Below are 12855 nucleotides of genomic sequence, written 5' to 3' on the forward strand. Positions count from 1 at the left end.
AGTCAAGATCAATTATACTACATTATATTATAATTACAGCTACTCAATCTACAGGTCATGATACATATAATTTATATCTAAAACATATACAATAATCAATATAATATATACATCCTTTTTAAACTGAGAATTTTTTTAAGTGTTTCAGCAAACGGGTATTGTTCAAAATGTGTGTATAACTTTGATGAAAGGTTTTGATCCACTTCAAATGTTGACTACTGAACATTTATCATACATAAAAGTCAAGATATAATACAATATTTATACAATATATAAATATAATATATATAATACAAATATTTGTAGTCAAAATTGAGCACATTTTGTCAGTTTGTCTGAATGGATGTAGAACACACACATGTGCAGTGGATGCATAGGCTGGTGGTGTGTCTGGGTCTTATGTTATAGGGTCTGGCATATGGCTGGAGCAGATGATGGAGCATATGTTTTCCTTCCTCATTAAGTGCTCAACAATTAGGAGTGAATCAAGTGCGTATGTGTGAATGAATATGCACATGTTCTGGCAGTTAGAAACCACACACAAACACACATTCATGAAAATGCACACGACACATTCATCAATCAAATGTAACACAAATATTATATTAGTCTGATAATACAACAGGATAATAAATGAGTTGCATGCAGCTTTACTGCTGTGTCGGCCCCTGTGACCTGCCTGAACTCTCACCGTCTCATGGGAGTGATTCGTTAGGAGGGAGGGTTGTTTCATTGCCAGACGTTTCGCAGACAGACATGGTGTTTATAATAATCAGTGTCACGCTGAGAATTATCCACTGGAATCCACTTATTGATATGGCACCCTGACAACGACTGTTAGGCCCTTATATTGACACTTAAAGGTCCACAAGGTAATTATTCCTCATTAAAAAGCTTTACACAAGAAAATAGAGCACTTTTGGCTTTTTTTTTTTTAAATGATGTGCACTCATTTGAGATTAATACCAGTGTAAATGAAAAAGCCCTCACTGGGTAGAAAAGGCTGTCTCTGAATAACTGTGTCCTTGGAACAATAAATAAGTCTTCCTCAAATCCTTTACATGCAAATATCCTCAAATAAGATCCCCTCATCTATTACCAGTTCACCTGATAATTGTGGACTCTTTCAAAACAGTTTAACATTGATATTTTATAGTCTTTTCACTTTTATTTAAAGGAGTAGTTCACTTTAAAAAAAACCTTTTGCTGATAATTTACTCACCCCCATGTCATCCGAGATGTCCATGTCTTTCTTTCTTCAGTCGAAAAGAAATTAAGGTTTTTGATGAAAACATTCCAGGATTTTTCTCCATATAATGCACTTCATTGGGAACCAAACGGTTCAAGGTCCAAAAGACAGTTTCAGTGCAGACTGCAAACTGTTCAAAGGGCTTTAAATGATTCCAGACGATGAATAAGGGTCTTATCAAGCGAAACGATTGTTCATTTAAAAAAAAAAACAAAGTTTAAGTTTTATAAGCTCAAATGGTCACCTTGCTCTGTTCTGTGATGCTCGTTCGTGACTCTCCTGTTCAATTCGTTCATCAAAATGAACAAATCTTATTTCGTGTCATTTGTTTCATTCAACAAACGAAATGAACGAGTTGACTCGGGAAAAGATTCGTTCGTTTGATGAACGAGTTGAACAGGAGAGTCACGAACGAGCATCACAGAACAGAGCAAGGCGACCATTTGAGCTTATAAAACTTAAACTTTGTTGTTATTTTTTTAAATGAACGATCGTTTCGCTTGATAAGACCCTTAATCATCGTCTGGAATCATTTAAAGCCCTTTGAACAGTTTGCAGTTTGCATTGAAACTCTCATTTGGACCTTGAACCGTTTGGTTCCCATTGAAGTCCATTATATGGAGAAAAATCCTGGAATGTTTTCATCAAAAACCTTAATTTCTTTTTGACTGAGGAAAAAATGACATGAATATCTTGGATGACATGGAGGTGAGTAAATTATCAGCAAAAGTTTTTTTAAAAGTGAACTACTTTAACCAATAATCTACTTCATATAGTTATTCGTTTGTCAAAAGAATAGTGTACATTGAAAAGTCATGGAAGTCTTAAAGGCGCATTCAATTCTAAGGGTCAAAGAGAGGATAGGCGATGGCAAAAATAACCAAACCAAATATTTTGCATTCTAAATGACCTGAAGGAAAGTGTAAATAAAAAAGTATACCCTGACTCCGTCAAATGCAAAAGTCAATAAAGGACATGGAGAGAATATCAGCACTCTCTAGAGCTAGACTGAGAGGTGGAGTCTATGATTTCATATCCAGTGGCAGGTGGTCAATACTCACTTAACTTCAAATTAAAAACTCATTCGGAGCAAATGGAAAATGATATTTCTGTTCTGCCAGCAAGACTGGCCATGACCCAGCAGACGATAAATTCTACGCAAGGCCACTTGTCCTTGAAAGCCCAACCCGGTAAATGAACGTGTGCTGCACCGTCAGCAGAGACGCTCCAGCTTACTGTCCCGCCTACAGCTCTGATGTCCCAACAAGGCCATACAATTACACCCAAACTGAGCTAGAGAGAGAAGGAAAAACTTCTTAAGGAAATTCTAGGCCCAAAAGTTAACACAAAATCTTGTTGATGCTTTGAGAAGGGAGATCAAGGGCTGATGACACATTTTTTTTTTTTTACAATTTCAACTTTCTTTAGTGTGTATGTTGCTCTTTGAGCATGCAAAAGGCCTGCAAAGTTACACCACAAAAAGTCACTCCAAAGGGAGTCTCCATTTCAGTGAGCAGCACTGACTCTGAACTCCTTGAAATCCCTCGATTCTCGTGTTTTCTGAATGTACACATCACAATATTCCTCATTTAAATTATTCCCACAATACGCGGGGAAAAAAAGAAGAAAAGTAACAGATCTAACTAGCTCATGGTAAGGCTGTCACATTTCCGAAACAAGCTGACCAAGTGGCTGACCAATCACAACACACTGGTCCAGCTGGCCAATTAGAGCACACTCAGCTTTTCGTAAGTAGGGGCTTCATTGACGCTGGAACTAAACAGAGCGTTACTGACAGACTGGGATGTGCTGAAAAAATGTAAATAAAATATGTGAACACTAAGCATGAAAACCTCTTCAAGACTCCAAAAACAAAACTTTGTAAAAGGGCATAATTTGTCCCTATTAAAACTATTTGCCACCCTTTGATGTAAATTTAAAACAAGAAATCATGGCGTTACAATATCCTGTTAGGGTTGTGGGCAATTGTAACACTACCATATCATTAACCAGCTTACTTGCAAAGAAAAAATATGATATTAATTGATATCAATAATAAAGAATCATATATATATATACTGTATATATATATTTTTTTTGAGCAGTAAATCAGCATATTAGAATTATTTCTAAAGGATCATGTGACACTGAAAATGAGAGTAATGAGGCTGAAAATTTTGCTTTGCATAAACTGTATTTTATAATATATATGGAAAACAACAAGTAATTTAAAATTTCAATATTCAACTAAAAATAAATGTTTACTACATTACTGATCAAATGTCCTCGGTGAGCATAAGTGACTTCTTTCAAAAACGATTAAAAAAATCTTACTGGCCCCCCAAACTTTTACATTTTTGATAGTTATTTAGTAATTAACAAGCAACGATTACTTACTGTGGAACAAAATACGGGTAAAATATTAGTTTAAGGTCCAATTCTCACTATTAAATAGTTGTTATTAGCATGCATAATATTAATGCCTTATTCTGCACAACCAAATTCTGTTCACCTCAAAATTAAAATTCCCTGATAATTTACTCACCCCAATGCCATCCAAGATGTTCATGTCTTTCTTTCTTCAGTGGTTCAGAAATTAAGTTTGTTGAGGAAAACATTTCAGGATTTTTCTCCACCGTTTTGAAGTCCAAACCAATGCAGTTTCAAACGGCTCTTCACGATCCCAGCTGAGGAATATGGTCTTATCTAATGAAACGATCGCTCATTTTTTTTAAAAATTAAACATTTATATACTTTTTAACCACAATTGTTCATCTTGTGCTGGTCTGCGACACCAGGGATTACATCATCACGTATTTAGGATGGACTTTAGCAACATTACCTGATTTACATAGCAATGTACATACAAAACAATGCAGATAGCACCTGCAAATAAATTACCTCTGGATAACCTTGGGCTGTAACCCAGACTGAGATGCACCAAGGGTTCACAGACAGCAGCCAATTTCTCGACTGAATGCTTTTAGTCGTCTGTGTAATTTCACTGGTATTGGTATCGACTGCAAAAAATCATCACGACACTAACAAATGTAATCAACTGTGGCGGGTTGAACGCAACATAATTACATAAGAATGCTAAGGAGCACTCCTTGTGTCCCTATAACATCTCCATTTTGGCAGACTCCAGTAAACAAGACTCGCGACGAGAATTAAGTGAATTATAATTCTGCATAAATTTTAGGCGCCCCAGGCATTGCCAGCACTTGACATCCTACTCGCACAGACAGTGTGTTGTAATGTAAGATTGAGATAATGGGTGAAAGGTTCAAGCAGAGAGACTGACAGTCTGTGCCTTTGATTTTATAAGCGGTGGCGCGTTATTGATGGAAGCGCAGATGAAATTAACATGTACAATCTCCCTCGACCACAGGCCTCATTTAAATGCGTCGCATCTCCGATCGCCTTAGGTTAAAGAATCGAGTAGAGTCAGCTCCTTTTAAACATGTAGGGTGAAGTGTTTACCAGTGCACTAGTCCTGCCTTGACGCTGGGCTATATTTAGAGCAGAATAAACAATAATCCAACCTCTCTCTGTGCAAAACATGTCACATCTGGTCCATTAAAGTTATTTGCCGTCACGACACTCGTTGCTCCAAGACTCAATAAGTATTTTAGTATTCACCTGATATTAAGTACTATCAGTGGCCTGACACAATGACAACAAATGCAACGGCTTACCTTATAAAATGTGTTTAAACGAAGGCGGACGGCACGAGAAATCCTGTGAGAAACAGGCCGCTTTGGCAGCGGCTGTAAATAAATTGGGAATGGTGGATCATAAAGACTGAGATTCAATTTCCAGCTGATGCAAATGTTTGCGCCGGAGCCCACCAGTATAATAAAATACAAAATGTTGCGCAATAAACCATGGGTTTCTGAAAATGATCTTTTTCATACAAATTTATCAAACCAGGGTGTGATACGTTTGGATTTATATATCATTCCTATAGCTCAAAAAGTAGAGCATGGCACTAGAAATGCCAAGGTCATGGGTTCAATTGCCAGGGAATGCTTGAATAAAATAGGATAAAACTGGATAAAGTATATATCTAGCTAGATAAAAGATAAAAATGCATTTATGTAAATTGTAAAAGCTCCTTAGTTTTTTTAACATCTTTACGATAGCTGACGATTGTCAACTATCATATCTATGTGTTTAATCAACAAAATCCTAAATATTTTGACGAAATTTGGTAAGCAATACATTTTTGGTTGCCTTTGACTTCCATTGCATGGATATTTTATGTTTTACAGAAGAAAGTTTCACTTTTGGAATGACATGAGGGCACTGGAGTAAATTATGAGAAAATTTTCATTTTTTTGTGAACAATGGCTGGGAAAACTTCAATGTTAAAACTTTGAAACTTTCGAAACTTAAAGGGATAGTTCACTTTGAAATAAATTTTTGGTATGTTTTAGCTTGCCTCAAGTGTATCCAAGATGTAGGTGTCTTTGTTTCCACAGTATTTTCAATTTTGATATTTTTAGGTCAAACCATTCGTGTTTATCAGTCATATAATGGAGGTCTATGGGGTCCACCTCAAAGAGCATGCACAGGGAAGTCAAAATTAAAGATGATTTAATGACTTGTTAGTACACATTGATGTCCTAAAACACAAAACGAGCAGTTTGTGTGAGAAAACGAACAGTATTTATATCCTTTTTACCTTTTGTAATCATAGCCACAAAGTGCCCGCGCCCTCAGACAAGAGGTAAAAATGATATAAATACTGTTCGTTTTCTCACACAAACCGCTCATTTCGTGTCTTAGGCCATCAATGTGTACTTACATTTACGAGTCATTAAATCATGTTTAATTTGGACTTCTCTGTGCATGCTCTTTGAGGTGGACCCCATAGACCTCCATTATATGACTGATAGACACAAACGGTTTGACCTAAAAATATCAAAATTGAAACTACAGTGGAAACAAAGACACCTACATATTGGATGCCCTTGAGGTAAGCTAAAACATACCAAAAATTAATTTCAAAGTGAACTATCCCTTTAAATTTCACACTACTCCTCAAGAAGGTTTCAAATGGCGAGAGACGACGGGTCAAATTTAATACTTTTTAACCACGTTCACGTTTCATTTTGTGTCTATTTTCAGCATCTTTCCTAACTCACTTTCATTCTCTGAATGAAAATTAAGCAGCATGCACACTCAACCTAAACTCTCTTTTTGTGTTCTATTGAAAAATTCAAGTACTACAGATCTGGAAAGACATGAGCGTGAATATTTCATAACAAAAAAACTTCACAATGCCGGAAAGACGAGTGTTGACTCGAGTTTCACTTTTGGAATGACATGAGGGCACTGGAGTAAATTATGAGAAAATTTTCATTTTTTTGTGAACAATGGCTGGGAAAACTTCAATGTTAAAACTTTGAAACTTTCGAAACTTAAAGGGATAGTTCACTTTGAAATAAATTTTTGGTATGTTTTAGCTTGCCTCAAGTGTATCCAAGATGTAGGTGTCTTTGTTTCCACAGTATTTTCAATTTTGATATTTTTAGGTCAAACCATTCGTGTTTATCAGTCATATAATGGAGGTCTATGGGGTCCACCTCAAAGAGCATGCACAGGGAAGTCAAAATTAAAGATGATTTAATGACTTGTTAGTACACATTGATGTCCTAAAACACAAAACGAGCAGTTTGTGTGAGAAAACGAACAGTATTTATATCCTTTTTACCTTTTGTAATCATAGCCACAAAGTGCCCGCGCCCTCAGACAAGAGGTAAAAATGATATAAATACTGTTCGTTTTCTCACACAAACCGCTCATTTCGTGTCTTAGGCCATCAATGTGTACTTACATTTACGAGTCATTAAATCATGTTTAATTTGGACTTCTCTGTGCATGCTCTTTGAGGTGGACCCCATAGACCTCCATTATATGACTGATAGACACAAACGGTTTGACCTAAAAATATCAAAATTGAAACTACAGTGGAAACAAAGACACCTACATATTGGATGCCCTTGAGGTAAGCTAAAACATACCAAAAATTAATTTCAAAGTGAACTATCCCTTTAAATTTCACACTACTCCTCAAGAAGGTTTCAAATGGCGAGAGACGACGGGTCAAATTTAATACTTTTTAACCACGTTCACGTTTCATTTTGTGTCTATTTTCAGCATCTTTCCTAACTCACTTTCATTCTCTGAATGAAAATTAAGCAGCATGCACACTCAACCTAAACTCTCTTTTTGTGTTCTATTGAAAAATTCAAGTACTACAGATCTGGAAAGACATGAGCGTGAATATTTCATAACAAAAAAACTTCACAATGCCGGAAAGACGAGTGTTGACTGACTACAAGCAAAGGCATTTGTCTTGGGACCCTGTCCATGTGTCAACAGCACAAAACAGAAAAAAGCCATTCTGACCAACTCTCTATTTACAAGATAAGGCTCTCGCTCCACGAGAGTTTATCTTCCGGATCACCTTTGGGCTGCAGCCCAGCTCAGGAAGCGCAGAGGGTTCGGAGACAGCAGGCCAATTTCTCGATTCAATGCTTTTAGTCATCTGGCTTTGAAAGGCAAACATTCAACCTAATTCTGCAGCGATGCAATAAACATTGAAACAATCCACCCAGAGAAAGATGCCACAATATTCTACTCATCTGCACGCAGCACAATTTCAAAACAAGCCATTTTACATAACAGGCTTAAGTGGAGGAGCTTGAAAAACACACACACACACTCAGCATGCAGACTGAAGCCTGTGTGGAACGCTTACCTTTTTGAAGGCGTTGGCGTCCCGGGGGAAATGAGAACGGTATCGTTCATGTTGTTGGCCACTGGCCTCAGCTGACTGCAAAATTATAGAGTTCGAGTCAAGCATAGCCACAAACCTATGCCGCTCTAAGATCTCCAAACGCACAAGGGGACATCAAACCGCGCTAAGAAGTCATGTTATTTTTGAAGAACACCGTTTGAGTGCATCATAATCGCCTTCAAGATGCACACATTTAATTTAATGCTATTTGCCCAAAGTTAATTAAGTTAACAAGATGACAAAAGGGTTTAGAGGAATTCTAATTAAAGCCGAAGAAATCCGAGAAGGTTGGGAGAAACAGGAGGGGGTGACATTGCAGAAGGTAATTTGGGAGAGTTTCACAGGATTCATCTGGACTCCGTACCTGCCGGTCCTGATGTACACACGTGATAGATCACTTCCTTTCATGTCATACGATTTCAAGAGATTGATTATCTATGATCTATGAGATTATCTATGAGATTGTAAAGCACTTTGGTTAACTCTGAGTTGTTTTATGAAGTGCTATAGAAATAAACCTGACATTGATAAGAAGTTTCAAAATGTTGACAATAAAAACCATTTCGCCGACACACTCTCATCGCAATTCGAGGCGAATTTGTGGTTAATTTGCGTAAATTTGTACACTTTCGTAAGATCTGCTTACATTACAATGATGGTTTGGTTTAGGGGTGGATCTTCATGTTTACATTTCTATTTCTAAAAATCATGCATTTCCATCACATTGTACGAATTAATTTATACGAAATCACCACCAGTGTTGTAGTCGAGACCACCTCACTCGAGTCCGAGTCGAGACCGAGACCAGAGAGAGTCGAGTCCGAGTCAAGACCGAGTCCATAGAGAGTCGAGTCCGAGACAAGAGACGGTCGAGTCCGAGTCGAGACCGAGACCAGTGAGGGTTGATTACCTAATTTACTTTTATTTACTTAGAGAAATCTTTTTTTTTTATTTTACTGAATTTACTTAGAGTTAAAAAAATATGATCAGTTTAGGGTAAAAAGGCCACATAGTAGGGGGTGTTAAAAGTAATTTTATTACAATTTGTCATGCGCAGTTGCGCACTAGAAAATCACCAATCACTGAGCGTGTCAATCAATTTAAAGAAATATTTTATTAACATACATTAATAATCATGAAAAATATTTTGAATTGAACTCGAGTGGACTCGGGAACAAGTCCGAGTTCTAAAAATAAATATGTTCGAGTACGAGTCAATTCCGAGTCCAAATGCACACGAGTCCATGACAAGACCAAGACCATTAAAATACGGTCTCGAGACCGAGTCCGAGACGAGTCCGAGTCTCGAGTACTACAACACTAATCACCACGTCATAAAATGGTTACGTTTTCTCATGAGACTTGGTTGGCTTTTGCACAAAAAAACAGACCTCATCAGTCACTAGTCTCTTACCTTTATTTTTCCATATTTTTAACTCTTGACTGATTAATATTTAGGATTTTCCCTAAATATGCCCACAAGGTCATGTGTGACTAATGTATAGGGATTTAAGAAAAAAAATTGTTAAAATACACCTGATAATCCTGATATAGCTCAACAAAAACCAAACTATATTCACAATAGAAATTGCCAGAACTTTTTCATGACTTTTTAGGATTTTTTACTTTTTCCGAGCCTGTAACCCACAATTTTAAAATTCCTTGATATATCCATGACTGTGGGAACCCATGCTCCTATTAAAGATGTTTGTTTGCCGCAATCCAAAATCCAATCTCTTCAAATGAAACGAAACATTCTTAGTTCAGTCGATCAGAGGGTCGGTGCATTTGTATTACTGAGACGTCCTAATGTTAATGTTCCCTGAGGCTGCTAACGTCATGTCACACGAACACCGTATTTCAACTGGAACATCCTTCTGAGACCTTCAATGAAATAGTTACCAGCATCGAGCAAAAGTGATCCAACACATGTTAAGAAAATCATGCTAGACATTTACGCAAATGAAAACTGCAAGTTAAAAATACAAAAGTCTCCTTTTTTATTAATAAAGCTCTTCTGTTCAATGCAATTGCTCACTCACCCTCCCAACAAGGCAAAGAGTGTCCGTGTATGAAGTGGCGAGACGCAAGCGGTGACCGCTCTGTCCAGCTGCCTGTCCTGTTCTGTGCTCAACTGAAGGAGCATCTCAATGCACAACACTGCTGCTGTCTCCAAGGAAACCTGACAGTCACGTGACACGGTGACGATCCAGACACACTCTTACTCGCTCCTCTTCTCTCTCTCTCTCTCTCTCTCTCCCCCCGGCTCCACCGTTTAGACGCGCGCACACACTTTCTGCCACTCAGAAATAGATGCTATATTCTTCCCTGAGAACATTTAAATTTCTCCAATTTTTGTTTCCAGCCACCCACATTAGTCATAATACAAAACAATCCCTCTTTTCCAGCTTCATTTACAACACAATTACTATACGGAGCGTTGCCTACACAGCAACAATAGTCTCATACTCAAAGTGCAAAACTATTTTCAAAATTTACAAGTTGGTGGTTTGTCTGACTAACTCTGTACAATGAGGCTGGTTTAGACACACACGTTTCATGATCATGTTTTCAAGCTTTTGAATTCAGACAATCACAAAGTGAAAACTGATGCAGACACTCCAATGCCATTTAGTTGTGTGTCAATAACTGTTATTATCTACGCTGTGGAAAGAAATGTGAACAAATTGGACAGACGCTAAATGGCACAACTGTTTAAAGGTCATTTCCGACGTATGACAGAATTTTGACGCTGATGTGTGAATGGAAGCAATATGGATAAAAGATGGGAAAGCCATTGTGTGTGTGTGAATGGCACATGTGGTACATTCACTGGACAAATTAATCTGGCATATTTACTGATATAATGGGTTTTGTGTGTAAAAATGGCTGGTAGAAATTTTTTTTTATAAGAAATTTGTTCCAAAACCAGTGGTTTGTAGGAATTAATTTAGTTTAATCGAGATAAAAATATATTTAAAAATATATAATTTAAAATACTAATTGAATTATACATCTACTGAACTATAAATAATTTATACATCTAAAATTAAAAGCGACTCACGAGTAGAAAAAACATTAAAACATTACAATAATATTTGTATAATATTTTATATATATATATATATATATATATATTATTGTATATATATTATTGTATTATTAATTATTATTATTATTATTAATGTATATATTATTGTAATGTTTTAATGTTTTTTTCTAATATAATATAATATAATATAATATAATATAATATAATATAATATAATATAATATAATATAATATAATATAATATAATATAATATAATATAATATAATATAATATAATATAATATAATATAATAAAAAGTAACATTTTGGTTTGACTTAAAAATGAAATGTCAAAATTATATAAAAATAAAATAAAAATTCGTATCTTACCTAATCTTATACTGTATAAGTATGACATATGATAGTTTAAATATAATTATATGAAACAAATTAATAAACCTAAATGGATTTTTTCAATAATATGATTTTTTTTTTCTCACACAGTGTATATAAATATTAGGGCTGGGCAACGATTAATTGCATACAAAATAAAATTTTGTGTTTACATTATGTGTGTGTACTCTGTATAATTATTTTGTATATAAAAATTCACACACATGCATGTATATATTTAAGAAAAATGTGTTAGTTAATATATAAAATATTAAATATAAATAAAATATTAAATATTAAATAATATATAACATATTTATATTTAATATAAATTATGTATGAATACAGTATATACATGCAAATATTTCTTAAATATATACATGCATGTGTGTGTATTTATATATACAAAATAATTATACACAATACACACACATATATTATGTAAACACAAACTTTTATGTTGGATATGATTAATCGCGATTAATCGTTGCCCAGCCATAATAAATATATAAAACTTTATATTTTAGGTGGGGAAGAGTTGCAAGGGGATCTTTCACCACGATTCCAACTGGGGGGGGGGGGGGGGGGGGGGCACAACGAAAACCTGCACAAGCCCCAGATACCCATAATTATTAAAAGGTAACAAATGCCAACATATGCCACCCCATCACTCTCAGTCACCATATCTGGATTCTTCAGCTCTAATTTGAACCACAAAAGCCACATTTGAGCTAATCTCCAAGCACTCAAATTCATCAAACAGATCAAACCAGGATGAAACCGTCTTCTAAACTTGGATTAGCAAACTTCGCTAGATTCAAAGCCAGAGACTGGCAAGACTTAGATGTCAGACGTGCAATGAATGTAGATGTATTCACTCATCTGATGTCCTGTCCACAGCAGAGGGGGAGGCAAGAATCACACATCTCTTTTATGAGGTCAAATGAATTACATCAAGAGCCATTCACAGCCACTCTTCTCCTCTGGTTAATTACAATGAAGTGAGTACTTTCACAGAGCCTGAGCTGGAGAAATATAGAGCATAATATCCCGTCTCTGCTGAAAGTTATCAATGCATGACCTGCCAGTTCCAGCCAGTTTATGCCTCTGGTTCTGGGCCCATGGCGCACATCTGCAGTGAAACATCAGTGTTTTATGACCTTGGCTGTTTATTAGTCACTGTCTTTTTCAGCTGCATTAATTCAGACTGATTAAGCAAATAAAAGAAAGAGGAATGGTGCATGCACATTCGGTAAACAAGAGTTCCTGCTTAAAATCAAAATGTGAAATCAAAATTGACCTTAATGACTTTCTTCATTCTTGGTCTTGTTTTGCTTGTGCATTAGTGCAAACTTGCCATCTTGCGCTCTAGTA

General features: G+C 36.0%; 1 protein-coding gene across 9 annotated transcripts in view; it reads right to left on the reverse strand.

Annotated features, from left to right (window-relative positions):
• The window catches only part of dtnbb (dystrobrevin, beta b), a 43040-nt gene that overhangs the window by 11874 nt on the left and 18311 nt on the right, over positions 1–12855 (reverse strand). For 6 of the 9 annotated variants that reach the window (XM_039667637.2, XM_039667620.2, XM_039667626.2 and 3 more), the window contains exon 11: positions 8019–8093. The exons of the other annotated variants lie outside the window; for them this stretch is intronic. In XM_039667637.2, the coding sequence (XP_039523571.1) occupies positions 8019–8093 (75 nt within the window). The remainder of the gene's footprint in view (positions 1–8018; positions 8094–12855) is intronic. 9 annotated transcript variants of the gene reach the window in all.

Source organism: Pimephales promelas, chromosome 15 (assembly GCF_988280905.1).
Source record: "Pimephales promelas chromosome 15, fPimPro1.hap1.1, whole genome shotgun sequence".
In the NCBI taxonomy this organism is placed as follows: Eukaryota; Metazoa; Chordata; class Actinopteri; order Cypriniformes; family Leuciscidae; genus Pimephales; species Pimephales promelas.